This window comes from Ranitomeya variabilis, chromosome 1 (assembly GCF_051348905.1).
Source record: "Ranitomeya variabilis isolate aRanVar5 chromosome 1, aRanVar5.hap1, whole genome shotgun sequence".
In the NCBI taxonomy this organism is placed as follows: Eukaryota; Metazoa; Chordata; class Amphibia; order Anura; family Dendrobatidae; genus Ranitomeya; species Ranitomeya variabilis.
Window position 1 is genome coordinate 683,988,651 of NC_135232.1, and position 24,074 is coordinate 684,012,724.

The window sequence follows — 24,074 nt, forward strand, 5'->3', positions numbered from 1 at the left end:
GAAACATAAAAAACCCTTAATTTTTGGAGCCATGTCCGTGGTCTGATGAAACTAAAATTGAACTTTTTGGGCATAATGACCATCATTACATTTGGAGGAAAAAGGGAGAAGCTTGGAAGCCTAAGAACCACTCCCGACTGTGAAATATGTGGTGGCAGCATCATGTTGTGGGGTTATTTTGCAGCAGGAGGGACTGGTGCACTTCACAAAATAGATGGCATCATGAGAAAAGAAGATTATGGGGCAATAATGAAGCAACATCTCAATACATCAGCCAGGAAGTTAAAGCTTGGGTGGAATGGGTCTTCCAAATGGATAATAACCCGAAGCATACTGCCAAAATGGTAACAAAGTGGCTTAAGGATAAAAATTTTAAGTCAGTGTTTTGGAGTGGCCATCACCAAGCCTTGATCTCAGTCCTATTGAAAATTTATGGGCAAAGCTGAAAAGGCAGGTGCAATCAAGGCGACCTACAAACCTGGATCAGTTACACCAGTTTTGTCAGGAGAAATGGGCCCAAATTCCGACCAACAAGTGGGAGAAGCTTGTGGAAGGATATCCCAAACGTTTGACTCAAGTCATTCAGTTTAAGGGCAATGGTACCAAATGCTAATGAAATGTATGTAAACTTTTGACTGTGCAGTAAGTAATAAAAATGCCTTAAAACATTCTCCCTCTCTCTATTCCCATTGCATCAGGGAAACTGGGAAGAGTGAGGCTAAGTGTCAGAAAGCTTATAGATGCCCCTTTTCTAGGTTGGTTTAGAGCTGATGTTTTTAGTCTGAGGGGGTGGGCAGTATCCATGGCCCCTTCCTAGGCTAGGTTAATATCAGTCTGCAGTTGTTTGCCTAACCTTTGCTGGTTATTAAATAGAGGGGGACCCTATGTCATTTATTTATTTATTTATTTTTTTTGGGGGGGTGTCCCTCATTTTAATAGCCAGTAAAGGCTAAATATACAGTTGTGAGCTGATATTTATAGCCTGGGAAGCTCCATAGGTATTATCCTCCCTTCCCAAGCGATAAAAATCTGCCCCCTGCCATCGACTTTCCCTCTGTGGGTTAAGAAAATTACGCGGGATCCCATGCCATTTTTTTTCTAGAAAAATAATTTACTAAAAAAAATGTACAGTAAGGTGCACACACTGTATTAATTGTATGTCACTGACATATATATATATATCCTATCCTGTCATTCTGTGATTTTTACTGTATGTGGCACAAAGGAGATCTTTGTGTAAGAATCGGACAGCACTTGCATGGTCCGAGTTCTGTGCGATATTTTTTTTTTCTTTTTTTCCCCCTGACAATCAAAGGCTTACATTGGCGAGTCTCAGACGTTATATGCGTACAATCACAGCCTGCTGCGATTTTACATGCACGCCGAATACGCCTGAGAAAAAAAAAGGTGATCTGGATTGCCCTATAAAGTAACACTGGGCCGAGTGCTATGCGATGTTTTCCAGGAATAAGGAGCCAAATTAAGAGCGCAACACCCATTTGTAGCTAGGGAGCAGGAGGAAAGGTTTTGCTTCTATGGGCGCATTCACATTTACAGGTCAGCAGCGTGAAATGACCACTGACCAGCTATGTACAAGCCAATCAGCTGTGGTTTTATAGCTTTTTTACACAGGCTCATCACACTTTCATGTGCACCGAATGATCAATAATAGATGGCTCAGTGCCCATAGGCTGCCATTGTTCTCAGCAGCACTGGTGCTCTTTACGCAGGACAGCGTGCTGGCCAAGGTAGCTTAAAAATCATTTTGCGCAACGACTGTTGATTGTTCATAGAGGGATTAAAAGCCCTGCTGACACTGCAAGCTTATCAGGGAATCAAGCGTTCCTAAGAACAACCAGTGGAAATAGTTGAGGGGGAACTACAAGTGATATCGGGAAGAAATATCACAGTATGTCTGTCTCCCTCATCTGCATCCTCCAGTGATTCCTGGGGAAGCGGGACAAAGGAGCTTTTCTTCATGTGATCATCCCCCCCCTTTCTATATATGAATTTATATACAAAATGTAACGCTCAGTTGCAAAATGACATGAAGTCGCTTGAGTGTAAAGTGCGAGGTGGTATTTTGTATTTCCGGTTAAGTAGCAACAAAGGGTTAAAGCGGCCCTGTGGCTGAAAACCATGCATTGTCTCATGTATATCTGATGCACTATGTTTGCCTCCTGCTCGGATCGGCGGGCACCAGACAGGGCGACTATGTATGTGATATGTGTAGTCCTTCAGTATCAGGGTGGAGGGTCCCTTTACATACACTATAAAGCTTTTGTTTTGGATTAGACAGAAGGTATGACCTTCCCCTTTTGATCTTGTGCAGATACGTCTATCACTGAAGGACTGGGCAGATGTAGAGCATCTTCATCGAGAGCTAATCAGCGCGCAGCATTTAGACGCCGTGTACATCTTCAGACAGATGCGTCGCATGCGGGCCTTTTATTTCACGGCGATGCCCACCATGGTAAGTCCGAGGCAGGAGGATGTGTTATCAGTATAATCGCGCATTTCATCTGTATTAGACACTCGCGTTCTTCGTGGTTGGCTATTGATCCAGTGGAAATGAGTTATTGAGGCATCTGACAGCTGTAATCCCAGAGAAATCACAATGAGTGTAAGGGTATGTGCACACGCTGCGGATTTCGCTGCAGAACCGCAACGTTTCCGCAGCTGCGGATCCGCAGCAGTTTCCCATGCGTTTACAGTATAATGTAAACCTATGGGAAACAAAATCCGCAGTGCACATGCTGTGGAAAAAAACGCGCGGAAACGCAGCGGTTTATATTCCGCAGCATGTCAATTGTTGAACATAAAGATCCATAGAGCAACTATTAAGGTGCATATTGAATCAAGAAGTGTTAGGCTTTTAAAACGTTATAACTTTATTAATATACAAAAACTACACACAATAAAACACAAAGTAAAACAATGCCTCATCAACTTGAAAAAAATTTTTTGAAAAATTTTAAAATATTATGGCAGAAAAAGGCAGAAAAATTCAAAGGCTAGCAGGAGCAAACGGTAATAATGAAATTTCTATAGTTAAATTTGATCTGACTCAATAGTTCGATATAGTATGGTTACATAGTTGGGTAAATACCGCTAGAATTGATCATGTCCTTTAATAGTACTTAATGTAGTAGAAATATATTGCAACACCTTATCAGTACACTAATAACCGAGCTTTCAATATTATGAAGTTTAAAAGGTTCTTACAGGACAGCTACAGTTACTCAATTTTGTAACATATAAAAATGAACTAACACAGTAATTGTGCTCAGCAACACAATATTAAGTCAGAGCACTATGCATAGATTTCGGCAGTAGGTTTCTGAAAAACAAATGCAGACAAGCCGGCCTTTAAGTCACACAATGCAATGCAATCTACATGTGCACCTATAAGGCAGCAGCTAAATTCCTTTAATATATAATATATATAACAGCAACGAACACCACTGAATTCAAGGCGTCACCTAGCCAATGTAAAATAAGTCTTGCAAAGACAAGATCCGCTGCTAATCAGTACATAGCATATGCGAATGGAAAAGATAAACAAAAACTACAAAAATACATATTACCTGGCAGTATAATGCGATGCTATGCTTCCTGCTGCCAGCCACGTAAGGCACACCAGTCTCTGCCTAACCCCGACACGTGTTTCGCAACAGCTTCCTCTTGGGGGCTTAGGCAGAGACTGTCGGGGTTAGGCAGAGACTGGTGTGCCTTACGTGGCTGGCAGCAGGAAGCATAGCATCGCATTATACTGCCAGGTAATATGTATTTTTGTAGTTTTTGTTTATCTTTTCCATTCGCATATGCTATGTACTGATTAGCAGCGGATTTTGTCTTTGCAAGACTTATTTTACATTGGCTAGGTGACGCCTTGAATTCAGTGGTGTTCGTTGCTGTTATATATATTAAAGGAATTTAGCTGCTGCCTTATAGGTGCACATGTAGATTGCATTGCATTGTGTGACTTAAAGGCCGGCTTGTCTGCATTTGTTTTTCAGAAACCTACTGCCGAAATCTATGCATAGTGCTCTGACTTAATATTGTGTTGCTGAGCACAATTACTGTGTTAGTTCATTTTTATATGTTACAAAATTGAGTAACTGTAGCTGTCCTGTAAGAACCTTTTAAACTTCATAATATTGAAAGCTCGGTTATTAGTGTACTGATAAGGTGTTGCAATATATTTCTACTACATTAAGTACTATTAAAGGACATGATCAATTCTAGCGGTATTTACCCAACTATGTAACCATACTATATCGAACTATTGAGTCAGATCAAATTTAACTATAGAAATTTCATTATTACCGTTTGCTCCTGCTAGCCTTTGAATTTTTCTGCATTTTTCTGCCTTTTTCTGCCATAATATTTTAAAATTTTTCAAAAATTTTTTTTTCAAGTTGATGAGGCATTGTTTTACTTTGTGTTTTATTGTGTGTAGTTTTTGTATATTAATAAAGTTATAACGTTTTAAAAGCCTAACACTTCTTGATTCAATATGCACCTTAATAGTTGCTCTATGGATCTTTATGTTCAACAGTTGATTGGAGTGTAGCCCATCCCGTGGCTTGGTGAGATGGGTTTGGGTCATATGTTTACATACAGCATGTCAATTGTGCGGATTCCGCTGCGGGTTTACACCTGCTCCAATAGAAAACTGCAGGTGTAAACCCGCAGCGGAAACCGCAATAGAAACCGCGATAAATCCGCAGTAAAAACCACAGCGGTTTTGCACTGCGGATTTATCAAATCTGCTGCGGATAATTCCGCAATGGAATCCGCAGCATGTGCACAAGCCCTAAGGAGCCATCCCCATCTTCTTATGGGTTACTGACCTACATTTTGTATAGAAAATAAGGTGATCCCAAAAGTAATAGATGAAGACTAGCAATGAGCGAATATACTCGTTACTCGAGATTTCTCGAGCATGCTCGGGTGTCCTCCGAGTATTTTTTAGTGCTCATTACTAATGAAGACCCTAACTGGGGGGATACAGCCAGAGTGAAGAGTGGCTGCAGAGAGTCTCCTGCTATAGCGACCCCTCCTCGGGTGTCTTACAGCCAGTGCTATTACTATAAATGGGCACCATGCTTTACCTCTGTCATCCTATGGACATAATCCGGTGGGCTGCGTCCCCCTCTCAGGATCCTTTTTATGGTGTATCTGGCAAGCACACATTCACCATGCTGCTACGGGAATTTCAACATGCTGCTACGGGAATATTGGAAGCAGGTCCCTTAACAGGGTTGTCCTGATTTTTCCGTAATGATGCCTTCCCTGTAGTGTTTTTTTTTTTTTTTTTTTTAAATCGACATAATGATAGAACTTCAGTGAAGACTGGTAGAGAGAATGAGCGTGAACAGAATGCAATGCCATAATGCAGATCTGTGGGGCGTTCGGTGTCCATTGCTGCTTTCTGTACTACCTACATTTACTATCCAAGTAGTAACATTTGGAATTCAACAGCCCACTGCCTTTTAGGTATTAGTGTGGCTCACCAAGTCCTTCCTTTTCCATGATTTCAAGGCTGTAGTGACACGGGGCTATGTGACCACATTCTTTTTATGCACCAAGAAAGAAAAGACTTTGGCTCGTAAGTTCAGTTTAGCCCTAGGCCCCCATTTATCTGACAGACACCTAAAGAAGCACCATTATGGCTCCGTCAAGACGATATGTACCAGGTTACCTTTATTCTAAGGCCGAATTCACACGTTCACGTCTATGGACTGCGATTTCCAGACCTGATCATCATATGTCACATTTATCGGGTTAGGAGACCAGTGGACCATCTCTGCACCTGGCTATTGAGTTTGGATTCGGAGACGGTCAAAGGGTCCGGAAGTGTGAAAGCAGAGAACTGTATAGGAAAGCTTAGCACAGCATTTTATGGCATTGACACCATTTTTTGGCCTTTTTACAGCTGACTTTTAAGTCACAGAAGAGCATACAGCTCGAAGTGAGCAAGGAGGAGTTTCTGGAGAAAAAGGACAGAGTAGCTGACTTGATAACGTCTGAATCATTGGAGGTAACTTTTGTTTTTGCTATATTACTATCCTTTCCTCTTTTGTATTGGATTTGCGTCAGTAAAGTAGTATGCAATGCCCAGATTCAGCGTATGCCCAAGGGGTCCTCATGGCATTCTTCGGGTACCCTCCATGCCAATGCACTTTCCTATTCAGCTGCATGGTATATAGTTTTAGGGATTTTCATCAGGCTATCTGCTGCTCCCTTGGCTGCTTATTTTGCACCCATAGACTTATAAGTGACCCACATGTTTGGATTTAGCTGTATATACTTATTTGGTGTTTGTTTGTTTTTTTGTTTTTTTTTAGGAAATCATGAATATTCAAGAGCACTACCAGAAAACGAAATGTAATCTTTCTTCTGGTAAATCCCAGCCGAATAAGACGCTGAATTTGATCAAAGAAGATTGTACGGATAGCCTACAATCTTTAGTCGAAGGCTATCAGTTCTGGCAGCAAGAAAAAAGGGTGAGCGAGAAAATACAGCATCCTACACTGAAGTATTATCTGCATGGACGTTGTTGGATCTAAGTATTTCTGATAGCACGTGCCACCACCACAAAAAAAAAGTAGAAAGTTTGGTGGAATGTCTGAGGCAGTTTCATTTTCTGTTTTAAATTGAGTTTTGTGAAAATCTTTACGCATAAGGGAATGTGCACACCATGCCTTTTAAACCCGGGTGAACTTCCTTTAGGAAATGCTAGGCATTTTTTTTGGAGCATCTTCCTTTCTGGCCTCCCCGTAGGCTTTCCAAGTGGAAAACACCAGACACTGGTCAGGAGCCTCTTTGCTACTTGTGAAGCGGTTAAAAGACTGAACATATGAACAGCAAGTCGTTTTGACATAGAAATGCATATGTTCAATCTTTTGAGTGTTTTTAATGCACATTTTCAGGTGGATTTCAGATCGGAACCCCCTGAAAAGGACATTGGCTTTCCGCAATCACTAGGAGAAGTTGCAGACAGACGTTCACTTCCTTCCCACCTGGAAAATCTTACGTGGCGATCGCCGAGCTGAGCGTGTGTTTGAGTGCCCACCTTAAATATCTGATAAGGGGGAATTCTGCTAGTCAGTGAGGTCCCACCCCACAAATGAACCATGAATGTTTGACTCACAGGGTCTTTTTGTTTTGTTTTTTTTTGTAAGGCACCAAGAACCAATACTGATGATGAGCAAGAAGGTACTTCTCAAGAATCCGAGGTCAGTAGTACTGCTTCATCCATACTACACAAGATTTTTCAAAGAAAGGGCTTCAAGACTATGGACACCTTTTGACTTTGGAAAAATTATGTTTACACATTGACACCCTCATATCAACCATATGGGTTTGTCTTCACTATGAATTATGAATCGGGGCCGTGGAAAGAAGAGCTGATAATTAGTGATGAGTGAACTTGTTGGATCACTTGTTATCTGAGCATGCTCGGGTGTTATCCGAGTATCTTGGGCGTGCTCAGATAATATTTTCTAGTCCCTGCAGCTGTGTGTTTTGTGGCGGATGACAGCCACAACACATGCAGTGATTGCCTGTTTCTTAGGCAATGCCCGCGTGTTTTTTGGCTGTTTAGCATTGCAAAACACGCAGGTGCAGGGACTCGAAAATATTATCTGAGCACGCCCAAGATACTCGGATAGCACCCGAGCATGCTCAGATAACATGTTATCCCAGCATGGTCAGTATGAATATGAAATGGGTTTGTGTGACACTTTTATGTCCCTTTTGAAGCCAGGAAGACTTTTCTCAGCCCTTGTACCAGATATGAATATTGTTGTTTTTTTTATTGTGACAGGAATAAGTTCTATAGATATGGGAGAGATATTTTAAGGCATCGTGACACTGTACTAAATGCAATGCATTTACTGGCATGACTGTGCGGCCTGCCTATTGGGCCAGAATTTATATCAGACAGGTGGATAAAGTTGTATATGCCATGTCTCTTATGTATAGAAAACTAAAATCCTGATAGGAAATATGGTGTTTATATCTCTTGCCTGGGGGGCTAGATATCCTTTAAAATCGGGGATCTCATAATATTTGGTACCTGACCTCACATCTTATTTACCAGGCCCCATCTGAAGTTCATGAGGGGAGGAAGGTGGGCACCGTTGGTACCTGTTAAAAGCAGGTTCTTTTCTAGAACCCATGTTAATTTCTGTGATACAGTGTGCTGTAAGGACTGCGCCATTTACTAAACGCAGTAAATAGATCTGCTCCATTCTTATGACAACAGGTCTAGTAACTTACTTTCTCTATCGCCTCTCATTGGGGGACACAGGAACCATGGGTGTATGCTGCTGCCACTGGGAGGCTGACACTATGCACAAAAAAAGTTAGCTCCTCCTCTGCAGTGTACACCCCACCGACTGGCATTATGAACTTCAATTAGACCCTTATCTACCTCAATGTGCGTCGTTCCTTTTCAGATTTTCCGGAGGGATACAGGGTCAACAGTCACACCTATAGTCCCACAATACGGACTATGAGTACGGCGTATACTGCCACCCCGTATCCTCATAGATCCCTCAGCAGGACCAAGATCCTAGCACATAAGCGTGCTCAGAAGTCTGGTCCTTGCTCCGTCCCCCACCCACTCGCCCACCAGAACCTGTCCGTTGGATGAGACGAGGATGTCCATCACAGCTCCCTGGACGTCTTATACCTTCCCCAGTTTGAGGTTAGTAACACACGGCGTGGGATGTTTAGGCGAGTATTCCTCTTCCCCTTCTTCTGGGTCCTTCTCAAGCTAGCGGGGTAACATGGGAAGAGTCATGTCACCTTCGTGCGGCAGACCCTTTCGCGCTGTTTCCTCCGCACTGTCTAGGCAGGCGCACTGCCCTTTTCTCCTACGCCTCATTGGGGGACACAGACCGTGGGGTGTTATGCTGCTTGCCACTAGGAGGACACTAAGTGATACAAAGAAAGTTAGCTCCTCCCCTGCAGTATACACCCTCCTGCTGGCCCTCAGCTAACCAGTTCTTGCTTAGTGTCTGTAGGAGGCACTTGGGTCTGTTTTCAGACCCCAACTTTCTTATTTTAATTTTTATTTTTCTGTAAATTTTTATTTTTTATTCAACGGAGTGAAGGGGGCGACGGATCCTTTTTTATGGGACCCGCTCTCCCCCGAACCAGCAACAGGCGAGCACGGCGAGTATACCTCCCTGTCCCTCTCCTGCGACGTTGGAGCACGCCAAATTTTACTGGGGCGATGGGTTTCCATCTTTGGTCCCGATCTCCCTTCCCCCTGCAAGACGGCGAGCACATAGAGCCTGCTCTAATGTTCCTCTCCGGGGGCCCGACATACAAGGCCCACATTACATGGCGTTGCATACTTGAGAGCCCAAAGGGATTACAGAAGAGATGAGGATGGAGCGCGCAGGGACAGGGGGACCTGCATTACCGGACTGTGAGTACATCAGGAGTTCCCCTCCTGCGCTCCGGATCACTTTGCGGCCGCGCCGCCGCACACTGCCGGGCAGGCCGGAAATTTAGTCCCCGGCTTTTCAGCCGGAGTAGGCCGCAGTGGCTTCTATGGGGTAGCCACCGGCGGTACTTGCGGCAGAGCCCCTGGGGAGAGGCGCCGGCGGTCGGGGAACTGCGGCAGTTAGCGTCGCTCCTTTGCGGCCGCCGCGCATCGCCAGGCAGGCCGGAAATTCAGCCCCCGGCTTTTCAGCTGGAGTAGGCCGCAGTGGGCAGATCCCTCCCACGGCCATAACCCCGCCCCCTATATCGGCGCTTCTCGTCTGGGACGAGAGGCGCCCTGCAGATCTCGGGGGCCATTCTTCCTCATGCTGCCTGCGTGGAAGATGCGGTCCTGGGGGAGCCACTGGCCGGTACGCCAGCGGCAATCATTCGGCGTGCGGCCCGCCGACGCGCTCCACCGGCAGGCTCCATAAATTTAGTCCCCGGCTTTTTCAGCCGGACTAGGCCGCAGTTGAAATCCCCTTCAGGGGTGAAGGTGCCTTCACGGTCCCGATGGGCTGAACTTAGTGAAGTACAGAAGCCCCTCTCCATGGTCCGGGCAGCCCCCACTGTCCCACCACTGTGAAAGCGGAAGGCACAAGGAGGCGGATGGTTCCTCTCCACCTCCCTAACAAGAGGGATGATGGATTGAGGTTTATTCCTCTATCCCTGCACCGACCACGCTGCAATACCCGACATCCGCGGCGGCTCCATGCCGGGACGCGCACCGTTGGTGAGTGGATCCTGCCAGCGATGGGTTTCTGCAGCGGGATATTCACAGGCAGTCTCAGACTTTCCTGTGGCCCACCTCCCTGAGGTAACGCTCCAGCCGGCTACAAAATTTAGCTCCTGGCTTAGGCCGATGTGTTAGGCCGCACCACTAGAAGCGCACTGTGGCGCCTTAAGGCGGCTCTGCCTTTTTTCCTGGCGTTTTTCGCCTGGCACGGAAGCGCTCAATTTTCTCGAGCAACGGGTGACCGCCCCTAACTTGTACGCTGGCGCCGGCTGCAGAAATTTACGCCCCGGCTTGGGCCTATTCATGGAAGTCTCGAGGCTCCGCCCACGTCGTGCCTGTGGCTCCGCCCCCTGAATTGGCGCTTCTCGCTCGCTGCGAGATTTTACCTAAACCCGCATGACCAGTATTCCTGGCCTTAAAGTCACACGACCAGTATTCTCTGGTCTTAAAGGCACGTGAACAGTATTCCCTGGTCTTAAAGGCACGTGACCAGTATTCCCTGGTCTTAAAGGCACGTGACCAGTATTCCCTGGTCTTAAAGGCACGTGACCAGTATTCCCTGGTCTTAAAGGCACGTGACCAGTATTCCCTGGTCTTAAAGGCGCGTGACCAGTATTCCCTGGTCTTAAAGGCGCGTGACCAGAATTCCCGGGTGTTAGACACGTGACCAGTAAGTATTCCCTGGTCTTAAAGGCACACAACCAGTATTCCCTGGTCTTAAAGGCACACGACCAGTATTCCCTGGTCTTCAAGGCACACGACCAGTATTCCCTGGTCTTAAAGGCACATGACCAATCCGAAACTGGTCATAAATGAGGAGCCCTCTGCCGCTGATCCCAGTTTATCCCAGTGTAACTAGTTCCCTCAGTCTAAACTCCCTCGTAGAGCTTTTGCCATCCAGTCCGGATATGCGATTAACTGGACAGAAGCCTCTACGTGGGACGCTATGCCCGGTATAATTTTTAAGGGCGACAGGCTCTTTAAAGGGCGCCGGTCTCCCCACACCATCAACAGACGGGCACAAGAAGGTCGCCTCCAGGTATCCTTTTCTGCATCCAGGCCTATCGCCAGACAACCTGTCCTGTCCACCCGGAGACCTGAACTCTGTGGATGTACAGAGGCACCCTTTTTCGGGCGTCTGAGCACCCCCCTCTGCATCACCACTATTTAACAGAAGATGCAAGAAGGCGAATGTTCCCTCTCCACTTCCCTGTTAAGAGGATGGTGGATCGAGGCTCCTAGTTTTAACTCTGCAATGACCTGCTGAAAGCAGCGGCGCATTCTGCCACTCGGCAGATTAACCGGGTACAATTGTAATGACCAGAGGTCCGAATAAGATCCAGTGAGTCACAAACCAAGACTAAGGCAGAAATCTCCAAACGGTATTTACTCAAAGGCAAAATAATAAAGGTAATATGGAGAATATTAAAGTAGATGCACCCCAAAGATACACCAGCTCAGCATCAGCTGAAATCACTGTGCCACTCCAAGGTCTCCTGAGAACTGTATGCTACAAAAGACTAGTAAGAAATTTACCTAACAAGGAAACTAAAACAGGAACAGGTGTAAATTGATTGTAATGTTATAAAGGGAGTCCCTGGAACGGCACACTGAGTATAACTTACACAACTCTAATATTAGATACACCTCTAAAGTAACAATTAAACACTCTGCGCAGGGATACCCGGGTATCTATGACTATTGGTACCGTATCCTGAGATAGATCTCCTCTCAGGTAAGAATCCGCACAGGCTGCAGCCCAGTCTATATCTTCAGCGCCAATAAGTTACAGCAAGCTCCTCTTGTCTGATCGGCGGATGCCGAGCCCAAACGCCGGGGACTTAGTTAGTGGCCTCACGATATTGTCTCTTCTTCGGTAGCTCCTAGGAATGCTTCCACGACAACCCGTCAGTCTCTGTATCAGCAATCGGTCAGACTTGTTTCTCCAATCAATGCACAGGGAATCACAGACTCTCAAACACGTAGTGGGTCTTTAGTCAAGTCTCAGTCTTTTTAGATAATGGATTAGCTCTTCTTCAAAATACGCTGGCAACGAAGTCTCTCAAAGGTTAACAAAAGATTGGCTCTTCTCCAGGGGAACGTTAACAAGACTAAGTCTCTCCACAGCTTCTTTTCTCTACACACTCGCAGTAAAGCCCACACACTGACTCCTTGCAATATCACCGCAGCTTCTGTCTTCTCTTCCCGCACTTTCTCTCTCACTTCCTTGTTTCATTTTTACACAGAAGACACCAGACCCCACCCACCAGCCCAGATTGTCTCCGGGATTCTGGCAGTATCAGAATTTGTCCCTTGCTGCAGCAGGCAGAAACCACAGGGTCCTAGTGCTCTCTCAGTGTGACTACAGTTCACCCTCTTACATGCCACCCCACTAGAGGTTGGCGTCCTCGACACACCTTCCCACTCAAATTCATCCTGAGCATATCGCTGAGGCGGTATTCCTGCCGTAGATCGTGTAGTTCTCCTGAGTCCTACATCAACAGGTGCAACCCTAGAGGGAGCTAAAGTCTCTTCCGTGATCGTGTTAGTGGGCGCAAGTGGAGTTGCCTCCTTCCGCGGCTCGATGTTCCGCGATACAGCGTCAGGACCAAGCAGTTGACCTGATGCGCTCTCCTCAACAGCATCCGCCACATTCTCAACATTCTCATCACACGAGGCAAGATTGGTCACAGGGGGCAAATAAGCAGGCGCAGGAATAAGCACACCATCAAACTCAAGATCATTCAGAGTTCCCGCCCCTTGGGACATGGCCTCTGGCTCTGGGGGAATAGGCGCCGAATCTTCAAACCAGCACCGTTGTAGCATGTTACGGTGCAAATTACGGGTTGGCCCCCCTGTCCCCACCGGTTCAACTTCGTACACTGGAATCTCAGGATTCACTTGTTTTTTTATCAGATACGGTATCGCCTCCCATCGGTCACTCAGCTTTCCTGACCGTCGCTTTGTCCTCACCAACACTCTGTCTCCCGGAGAGAACAATTCTGTTTGCACGGGTCGCGTGTCCCTATGAACCACCTGGCGAAGACGGTCGCCCACCACCTGATGCACCACCCTTAACCGTCGCCGATGTTCTCGTACCCACTCGGATGCAGTCCGGGGGGGGACGGAGGAGGGATCTGGCATGTTCAAATCCTCAATGTCTCGGCCAGGTCTACCAAACATTAACATGTGTGGCGAGTAACCAGTAGTACTGTGCACCCTGTTATTGTAAGCCCACATCAATTCGGGGAGATACTCAGGCCAGCATGTCTGTTGCTGACTCTCTAAGGACCGCAACATTTGCAACAAGGTCCGATTAAAACGCTCACATGCCCCGTTACCCTGAGGGTGGTAAGGCGTTGTTCTCGACTGCTCGATACCATAGAGCTGGTGCAACTCTTTCATCAGCGTCCCCTGAAAGCAGGCCCCTTGATCTGAATGTATTCTCTGCGGACACCCGAACACTTGGAAGAAATGTCGGCACACTGCCTCAGCCGCCGACTTGGCCGTCTGATCTCTTGTCGGCACCGCTACAGCATACTTGGTAAAGTGATCTGTCATCACCAGGCAATAGGAGTACCCTGACGTAGAGTACCCTATCAACACGTAGTCAATCATGAGTAGCTCCAGCGGAGCTGAAGTTTTAATAGATTGTGTGGGAGCCCGCTGCTCAGGGCTTTTGTTGAGCCCACAAATTCGGCACTGCCGACACGCGTCGGCCACCATCCCTCCCAACTCAGGGCAGTAGAGGACTCGCTGCAACCACTGGAGTGTCTTTTCACTTCCAAAATGGGCCCCCTTCTCATGCGCCTCACGAGCGACCACTGGACCCATCCCCACAGGGATTATCAGTTGGTACCGATGCTGCAGCTCCGATGGCAGGTACACCTTACGGTACAAAAGACCTTGTTCCACACACAATTTATCCCATTGTCGAAGGAGTTTCATTCCTTCCATGGACAACTGAGCCTTGTCCTCTGCACTGGGCCAGGCCTTGTTTTGTACCCAACGGCGCACAAGTGCAACGTCCGGACACTCATCCTGGACTCTTATCCAATCTGAGGATGTTTTACCCAGGACACAAGGCATCCCGGTGGCCACCCCACTTGAGTGTACCACACTTTGGAAGATAGGTATCTGCCCCAAAACTGGAGTTTCAGTGTCCTCCAGTTGTTCGTCAACATCTTCCCCTGATGACCCAAGGGGCACTCTTGACAATGCATCTGCATTGCCGTTTTCTCGACCAGAACGAAATTTAATGCGGTAATTGAACTTGGCTAGTCTGGCGACCCACCGCTGCTCCAACGCCCCAAGTTTTGCATTCTCTAAGTGAGCTAGCGGGTTGTTATCTGTCATGACTAGCACCTCCGCTCCTGTTAGATACTCGGCGAAGCGTTCTGTCATTGCCCACACCAGGGCCAGCAATTCCAGCCGGAATGAGCTGTAGTTAGCCGGATTTCGCTCGGAGTCTCTTAAAGATCTGCTGCCATAAGAAATCACTCGCTCTCGGCCGTCCTGCACCTGTGCTAGCACTGTCCCCAACCCATGAAGACTACCATCGGTATACAACAAAAAAGGGGTGTCAAACCGGGCGTAGGCCAGCAATGGGGCACTCGTTAGGGCGGTTTTCACTTCATCAAATGCCTTTTTCTGTAGGGGCCCCCATGGGATGGGGCGATTTCGAGGACCCAGCGCTGTCCCTCTCAAAAGTTCATTCAAGGGACTCACCACTTGTGAGAATTTAGGCACAAACCGCCGATAGTATCCTGCTAGACCCAGGAAGGCCCGCACTTCTCGCAAGTCACAAGGAGGTGGCCACTCTTGTACCGCCTTGATCTTACTGTCTAAAGGTAGTACCCCGTCCGGGGTCACCAGATGCCCCAAATATTCAATCTGGTTTCGTAACAGTTGACATTTTTTTGGCTTTATTTTCAGGCCGTAGCTCTTGAGCCGCCGGAGAACTTGACGCAGCTTCTCCAGATGATCTTCAAATGAGGTTCCGAACACCACAATGTCGTCTAGATATATCAAGACTGATTCAAAATTTAGATCGCCCAAGCAATGTTCCATCAGGCGTTGGAAGGTTCCCGGGGCGGTAGCGAGGCCAAAGGGCATCCGGTTGAACTCGAAGAGCCCCATTGGCAAGACAAACGCCGTCTTGGCCCGATCTTTTTCAGCCATTGGGACCTGCCAGTACCCGCTTGCCAAATCCAACGTTGAGAAATACTTGGCCCGACCCAGGGCCGACAGGGATTCTTCAATACGGGGTAAAGGATATGCGTCCCGTACGGTGTGGGCGTTCAATTTTCGATAGTCCACACAAAATCGGAGTGTCCCATCCTTCTTGCGGACCAAGACTACAGGAGCCGCCCAGGGACTCCGGCTCTCTCGGATCACTTGGTTGTCCAGCATACTGGCCACCATGCTCTTCACCTCTTGATAAAGCGCTGGAGGAATTTGCCGATATCTTTCTCTAATGGGTGGAGTATCCCCCGTTGGAATCTCATGCTCAATCATCTGGGTACACCCGAAATCCTCTCCAAGTCGGGAAAAGGTCTCTTGATGTTCCCACAAAACTTTCTCAAACTGCTCCAACTGCGCGGGAGTCAGCTTCTCCCGATCGACTCCCATCTGTTCCATGATCACATGACCATTCCATTCCTCCGTATGAGGCTCAGCCCGGCCTACCTCGACCGCAAAGGTCCAGGATGACTGTTGGTCTGGTCGCAGTTCGAATCCGGCATTTTCCGGCACCTTTTCTGCCGGCACGAACAGTTCAGCCAGTATGGTTCCAGCAGGAATTGCAACAGCTTCATCTAAAACATTGATGCATCGGACCGGCACTCGTCCATTCTTCACAATCGCCAGAGACCGGGCCACATGTACCTTGGCGAATGAGGAACCCTCTCGGACGGGCTCAAGTAGCACTTCAAGCCCATTCAATCTCTGTGCAGCTCCCACAGGCAGCATTAAGAGTTCCTCTTGTCTTGGTCCCAGCAGGATCGGGGCCCTCGATGGCACTCGGACCCGGCCCACCCGGCCGCCTGGGACCGCACTTTTCAGCAAGTCGCAACTCAGCACTAGACGGTGTAGTATTCTCTGTGTGGGTCGGTGTCTTGTCGCACGGGCCCAGTATCGGGGTCCTTCACTGGCATACATCTGGTGATTCAAGTCTCGCAGCACGTTCATTCCGAACGTCACTTCCATCCCTCTTCTAGGGGGGTGATCCACCAGTACTACCCCTTTCTGCCCCAGCTCTTGACCAAACATTTTTAGTTGCATCCACACGATTCCCTTGACTGACAGTTGACCATTATTTGCGGCGGTCAGTCGTATCACTCGGCCATCCTCTGGAATCACTAGTCGACTGAAGTATCTCTCATATATTTCTAGTGGCATTATAGTACATTCGGATCCCGTGTCAACCAAGCACCTCATCTTCCGCCCTTCAAATTCTGCTTCTATCACTGGACTACATGCAAACAAATCTTGCTCATTCCGTCGAGGGCTTTGTGTGAGTGGGGCCGCTGCTGCTTGCCCTCTCATGGCAGCGGCCGGAAGTTTAAAGCCGGCGACGGAGTTTCTGGGGCTGCAAGCGTCCGGCAGTAACGAGAGATGTGTCCCTGGCGTCCACACTTCCAGCAGGTGATTGCTCCTCGTGGACGAGGGCTTGACTCATTCTGATAGGACGACCTGGCCGTCCGTGGGGTCACCGTTCCAGGGGGTGGGGCAGGAGGCCCCCGTGAGGGGGTAGAGGCGGGATCAACTGTCAGTTGAGACAATTTCAGCCTCAACTCCTTCACCTCAGCACGCAAAGCTTGTACCACGCTCACCAGCCCCTCTCCCCCTGACCCTGATGACCCACCTTCTTCCAGCTGGGCACTGTTCACTGACCCCTCGGGCACATGGGCAGATTTCTCTTCCCTTTCCACTGCAGCTCGGTAAACCTGCCAGAAGGATAATTCTGGTGCAGCCCGGGCCATTTCCAACAGTTTGTCCCGGAGAAGTCTATTAGCTAAACCGGTGATGAATTGATCCCGGAGCAAGCGGTCTACCTCCCGGAACGCTCCCATGGCCCCCTGGTCTAGTCGCTGCATCTCATTCAGCGTCTCTTGCAAGATATTAGAGTACTGCATCAAGGACTCACACTCTCTCTGGGGGCGATTAAAGAATAGGGACCGAAGCTGGGCCACACGCGCTCGGCCCCCCAAACTCCCCTCTAACAGTTCCAAAATCTTTTCTAACGTATCCCTCTCTGATTCTGGGCGCACCATCACCATACGTCTAATATCGCCCTCCAGTGCATTTAATGCCAGCTCAGCGCGTAACGCGGGGGTCAAATTACACATGCGCAGAATACTCCGGATTCTCTCAGCCCAATCTTGCAACGCCATATTGCGCCCGTCGTATTTCGGCATGTGCTGAAGTACAGCTCCTACAGGCACATACCCTCCCGAAATCGCCGCGGCTGCCAGGGGAACCCCAACCCCCGAGGAGGATGCGGATACAGCGGGGTCATTTCTACCCTCGCCCTCGTCCATGACAAACACTGGATCCTGCCGACTACGCCAAAAATGTAATGACCAGAGGTCCGAATAAGATCCAGTGAGTCACAAACCAAGACTAAGGCAGAAATCTCCAAACGGTATTTACTCAAAGGCAAAATAATAAAGGTAATATGGAGAATATTAAAGTAGATGCACCCCAAAGATACACCAGCTCAGCATCAGCTGAAATCACTGTGCCACTCCAAGGTCTCCTGAGAACTGTATGCTACAAAAGACTAGTAAGAAATTTACCTAACAAGGAAACTAAAACAGGAACAAGTGTAAATTGATTGTAATGTTATAAAGGGAGTCCCTGGAACGGCACACTGAGTATAACTTACACAACTCTAATATTAGATACACCTCTAAAGTAACAATTAAACACTCTGCGCAGGGATACCCGGGTATCTATGACTATTGGTACCGTATCCTGAGATAGATCTCCTCTCAGGTAAGAATCCGCACAGGCTGCAGCCCAGTCTATATCTTCAGCGCCAATAAGTTACAGCAAGCTCCTCTTGTCTGATCGGCGGATGCCGAGCCCAAACGCCGGGGACTTAGTTAGTGGCCTCACGATATTGTCTCTTCTTCGGTAGCTCCTAGGAATGCTTCCACGACAACCCGTCAGTCTCTGTGTCAGCAATCGGTCAGACTTGTTTCTCCAATCAATGCACAGGGAATCACAGACTCTCAAACACGTAGTGGGTCTTTAGTCAAGTCTCAGTCTTTTTAGATAATGGATTAGCTCTTCTTCAAAATACGCTGGCAACGAAGTCTCTCAAAGGTTAACAAAAGATTGGCTCTTCTCCAGGGGAACGTTAACAAGACTAAGTCTCTCCACAGCTTCTTTTCTCTACACACTCGCAGTAAAGCCCACACACTGACTCCTTGCAATATCACCGCAGCTTCTGTCTTCTCTTCCCGCACTTTCTCTCTCACTTCCTTGTTTCATTTTTACACAGAAGACACCAGACCCCACCCACCAGCCCAGATTGTCTCCGGGATTCTGGCAGTATCAGAATTTGTCCCTTGCTGCAGCAGGCAGAAACCACAGGGTCCTAGTGCTCTCTGTGTGACTACAGTTCACCCTCTTACACAATCTCCTGTGGTTTACCTACAGTATCTCTGCCCGATAGGTCCTCAATTAAAAATGCCACGATCTGTCAAATAGCAAATCTGGTTTGTTCCGTTTTCGGCTACGGGTCCAGCCCTCTACCCTCCCTAGCCGCCGCATGGATTGCTAGAGCAACGGTCTCCTACCTGGAAGACCTTAACTACTTTGATTCACACCAGTACCCTTTCCTGAAGACAGTTCAGCTGGTCAATCATATTTTTGAGCGGGAGACTAACGAAGGATCGTACGTTTCCGCAGCCCCGACCAACAGTAAAAGGGTTGTCCAGGACAGTCTAGATCTAAGGGATCTTGGTTCCTAAAAGGGGAACGAGAAGTAGGACCGATCCCGGACCTCAAACTTCTAACAATCTTTTCACAAGGTTCTTCTTCTTCGAATGGAGTCTCCTCCGCTCAGCCATACTTCAATAAAAAAGGGTGCAGTTTCTGGCATCCATCGACATTCGGGATGCCTAACCTCTTCAAAAATTTCTTTGCTTTTCCATTCGTGAACAGCATTTAAGTCACGCCTTGTCCTTCGGCCTTGCTACAGCACCCAGAGTGTTCGCAAAGGTCATGGCGGCTGTCATCTTGCACCTAGAGGCGTGGCCGTCCTACCCTGTTTGGCCGACTGTTTACCCGCCCTTGCAGGACTACGCTAAGTCGTCTATATCACTTGCGATACCCTCTCACCTGGGCTGGTGGCTAGACTTAGGCAACTCCTCATTTCCAGTCCAGCAGATATCCTTTTTGAGGATGATCCAGTATTCTTCCAGAAGGGTGGTAAATCTCCCTCCAGACAAGGTCATGGTTTTTCAACAGGGAGCTCGCGCTCTTGCTCACTCATTTCCTCATTTCATTCGATTTGCTGGGAGGTTTCTAAAAAAAAAAAAAAAACGGAGACGACAATGGAAGCAGTTTCCTTCGCTCCGTTAGTTTTCAGCAAGTCAAGCAGCCTTTCAGACGATAGTCTCTGAGCTCCTTCTTCATCCAGGGTTTTTTTCTCCCGGTTCCATGGTTACTAGTAACTTCCAATGCCAGTCCTCTTCTCCCGATCATTGCTCTGCAGATCTCAAAGGTAATCCTATAGTAGGTCCACTACCTTATGGCGGGGCAACCCATCCGAATTCAATCGGACAACGCCACGGCTGTGTCATACGTCAATGGCCAAAGTACCTCACATGGGCCGAGATCTATGACTCGGTGATCTTGGCAGTACATACCCCAGGAGTAGAACTCTGGGCTGCGAACATATTTAGCCGTCAGGGTTTCACCTCAAGTGAGTGGGAACTTCACCGGAAGTCTTCCATCAGACCCGCCTTCACTGGAGCTCTACAGTTGTAGTTCGGATGGCGTCCTGACTGATCGCCTGTGTACTGGAGTTTGTTTTTCGGCCTCAAGATCCAGGAGCCATCGCACTGCATGCTCCGGTTATTCCGTGGTACCAGTTTCCACTTCCGACAGCTTTTCAGAAGCAGAAAGGGCCTCAGTGATCCTCGGAAATCCGCACTGACCACGTCAGTTCGCTTGCGGAGCTGGTAGCTTTCTGTCTTTCGCAACAAAACTGCAAGTAGGGACCACCTCGCAGGATGTTTTCACATGTAGTTCTTCCCTATTGCATACCGTTAGATCATTGGGATCTATTCTATTAGGGAAGGTTGCCCCCTTTTCTCTCGGCGATATCCTCATCCTGACGAGTCTTCGGTGCTAACGGGTCTTTTCAGACTTTTTTTCTCTTATTTCCTTCAAGGCAAGGTTGTCCTCAAGCCTTCCCTGTCCTTATTTACCAAGGTGGTATTGTATTACTACTGTCATGAGGGCATAGTTCTTCCCTCATCTCTTTTGGCACCACTCCACAAAATGGACTGAGTTCCCCATATTCCGGACGAAGCGAGTGCTTTGAGTAGGTACGTCTTGAGGACGGCGTCCTTCCGAAGGTTGGACACTGTATCTTGGGTTTCCTAACAGTAAGAGGAAGGCTTCCTGACGTTTACAGGAAGGGTTTGGCCGTCTCCATCGGCCATTTAGCCTGGTGTTTTCCTTCACCATCCAGGAGTCCTTCCGTGTTAGATGACAGTCTATCTCCCTGTCTATCGTGGGTTCTAGGCACCAGGCGTCAACAAGACACGCCTGCAAGCTTGCGGATTCGTCCAGTCCGCATGCATTCTTGAAGCATTATAATTCCCAGACTTCCACAGATGTCACTCTGGGCAGGCGGACTCTGCAGGCCGCGGTGGCGCACTTGTAAGTAGCAGTTACACAAGGCCTGATCTGACGTTGTCCCCAACCAGGGACTGCTTTGGTACGTCCCACGGTCTGTGTCCCCAAATGAGGCGTAGGAGAAAGAGGGATTTTTGTGTACTCACCGTAAAATCCTTTTCTCCGAGCCAATCATTGGGGGACACAGCTCCCACCCTGTTACTAGCTTATGCTTGTTATGTAATCTGACATGCTATACCCTCATATATAATATGACATGCTGTAAGCTAATATGTTGTTACTGATCTCCTACTGCTTTTTGCACCTAACTGGTTAGCTGAGGGCCAGCAGGAGGGTATATACTGCAGGGGAGGAGCTAACTTTCTTTGTATCACTTAGTGTCCTCCTAGTGGCAAGCAGCATAACACCCCACGGTCTGTGTCCCCCAATGATTGGCTCGGAGAAAAGGATTTTACGGTGAGTACACAAAAATCCCTCTTTTACAGCGGCCGCTCCTTGCTCTGAGCGGCACGGCGCCCCTTCTGGCAGCCGTGCTGCTTTTTACTGTGGCCGCTCCTCCCTCTCTGGCGCGGCGGCACGCAGCCGCTCTGTTTTCCACCGGCGACCGCACTTTTCTGTAAGGCCAGTGCAGCCACCCTATAGGCAGCTGCGCTACCTTTTTCTGCGGCCGTGCTCTTTTTCTGTCCTGGCGCGGCGGCCTTGCAGGCAGCCGCGCCGCTTTCCTGGTGGCTGCACGTCCGCCGTCGCCGAGGCCCTCTCCAGCGGTCGCCGGCTTCTAATTTAGGCCCCGGCTTCTCCTGGGGCCTACTTCCGGCCGCGACTCCGCCCACTTCCTTCTTTCCATCGGGTGGGTTTTTTCTCCCGCCCGACTGGTTCAATTCGGCGAGCTCCGCCCACCAGCGCCATCTTGGCACTACTGACCTGGCGGTTAGCCCCCACCCACTTTCTCCTGTGCCCCTGAAGTTTGTTTTTCGGCGCCAGGAACGCCTTGCTCCGCCTCCTCCAAAGAGCGCATATCCTGGCATCCTCATTCCTTGCGGCTCAGTCCTGCAGCTGGTCCCGGACAGAAGAGTGTCCCATAAGTCTGCTTTGTCTGCCTGCATCTCTGCGTTAAGGAATATCGCCACCTGAGGTGCATCTTCTAAGCCGTGCAGCCTTCCATCCGAAGATTGCTTCACCTGTCGTGAGTAGTTCTGCTCTGCAGACTGACACTCTCCTCTGCCCTCCTGTCCCCTAACCTTCTGGCATTCCTTATGGGTTCGTTCGCCATGTCTAATTCTAAGGGAGGTTGCTCTCGTCCTCCTACTTCTTCCTCTACCTCTTCTGCCTTAGTCAAACACTTTGCGTGTTCGTCTTGTAACTGCAAACTTCCCTCAGGTCAGTCCTCTCCCCTCTGTCAGACCTGCAGCAACCCCATTATTCCCACCGCCCAGGACCCTCCTGCTGTTCCGCCACAGAGCGAAGCCTCCACTCCAGCCTGGGCTTCCTCTGTCACAATCCATAGTGGATCTAACACGGGTGTCTCAAACCCTTGTGTCCGTGCTTGATAGGTTGCCCCTGCAGACCCCCGCAGTAGCCAGCGGGTCGCAGAAGACTCCGTCCGAGCCTTCTGTTATAGGCCGCAAAAGGTCCAGACAGGAACGCCGGTCTGAGTCCTCTTCCTGTTCAATCTCGCCCCACGGTCCTTCTCTGCGGTCGGCTCTCCCCCTGTCCTCCTCCCCTGAGTCAGCCGAGGCTTTCTCTGATGCGCCTTCGGAGGATATTTCGGAGCTGAATTCGAACCAAATTTCTAGCATGAGGGATATGGTTCAAAACCTCATTGAAGCGATTAATCAGACCTGTGGCATAAAGATTCCGCTACGGAACCCACAGACCAGGCGGTTTCATTTAGACGGTCTAAACCACCTTCCAAGGTTTTCGCTCCTCACCCTGAATTAGAGGAAATCATGACCAGAGAAAGAGAGAATCCGACCAGACTCTTTCAGAGAGGAAAGCGCCTTGGCGTTTTATATCCCTTTTCTCCGGAGCTCACTGCTAATTGGACTGCTTCTGCTGTCCCCAACACTGTCCTTCCGCTATCTGGCGGTGCATCTCTGAAGGATTCTAATGATAATCCTAGAATCCTTTGCGAAGTCAGCTTTCGAGGCGGCTTCATCTTCTCTATGCCCGTCCTTTGCTTCCATTTGGGTCTCAAAATCCATATCCAAATGGGCCAAACAGTTCCTCAGGGCATCCTGGACGGGGCTCCACCTGGACAGCTGGCAGAGCTTGCCAACCAGATTTCTCATGCAGGTGAATACTTGGTCTCCGCTTCCCTGGATGCCGCGTCTTGTTCGGCTCAGGCATCCAGCAATGCTGTTGCCATCCGTCGGACCGTTTGGCTCAAGGCCTGGCAGGCGGATTTGTCTTCCAAAAAGTCCCTTACCAGCCTGCCTTTTCAGGGTTCACGTCTCTTTGGTTCTAAGCTGGACCAAATCATTAAAGACGCATCCGGGGGGCACAAGTTCCCTTCTTCCCCAGTCTAAACCTCGTCGCCCTCCTCCTAGTTGGCAATTCCTTTTTTTCGGCCCTTTTGTCGTTTCACGGCGTTAGATTCCTTTTCCCAACAGCAGAGGCCACAGGCACGTCAAGAGAAGAAGGTATCCTTTAAACCCACTCCTTCCTGGCGTTCTCGCTACTCCCAAGGTAGATCCTTTAGGTCTAGGACTGGAAGATCCACCTCGGCATGACTCACGACAAGACCCCAGCCCACTTCCCAGGCTGAGCGGCCATCTCCTCTTCTTCAGAGACGTCTGGATCTCCTCAGTAGAGGACACATGGGTGAGGGAAGTTGTATCCTCGGGATACAACATATAGTTCGCTTCACGACCCCGGGATAGTTTCTTCGAATCCCGACCTCCAAGAGACCCCGCTCTAGTTCCGGGTTTCTTCGCAGCCATCGCTTTTCTCCTCAAAT

At 48.7% G+C, this 24,074-nt stretch overlaps 1 protein-coding gene across 15 annotated transcripts in view; it reads left to right on the top strand.

The window, feature by feature from the left end:
* LOC143776352 (snRNA-activating protein complex subunit 1-like) overlaps nt 1-24,074 on the top strand; it is a 60,562-nt gene that overhangs the window by 16,905 nt on the left and 19,583 nt on the right. For all 15 annotated transcript variants that reach the window (XM_077265692.1, XM_077265703.1, XM_077265657.1 and 12 more), the window contains 4 exons: nt 2,333-2,473; nt 5,942-6,046; nt 6,354-6,512; nt 7,191-7,244. In XM_077265692.1, coding sequence (XP_077121807.1) covers nt 2,333-2,473; nt 5,942-6,046; nt 6,354-6,512; nt 7,191-7,244 — 459 coding nt within the window. The remainder of the gene's footprint in view (nt 1-2,332; nt 2,474-5,941; nt 6,047-6,353; nt 6,513-7,190; nt 7,245-24,074) is intronic.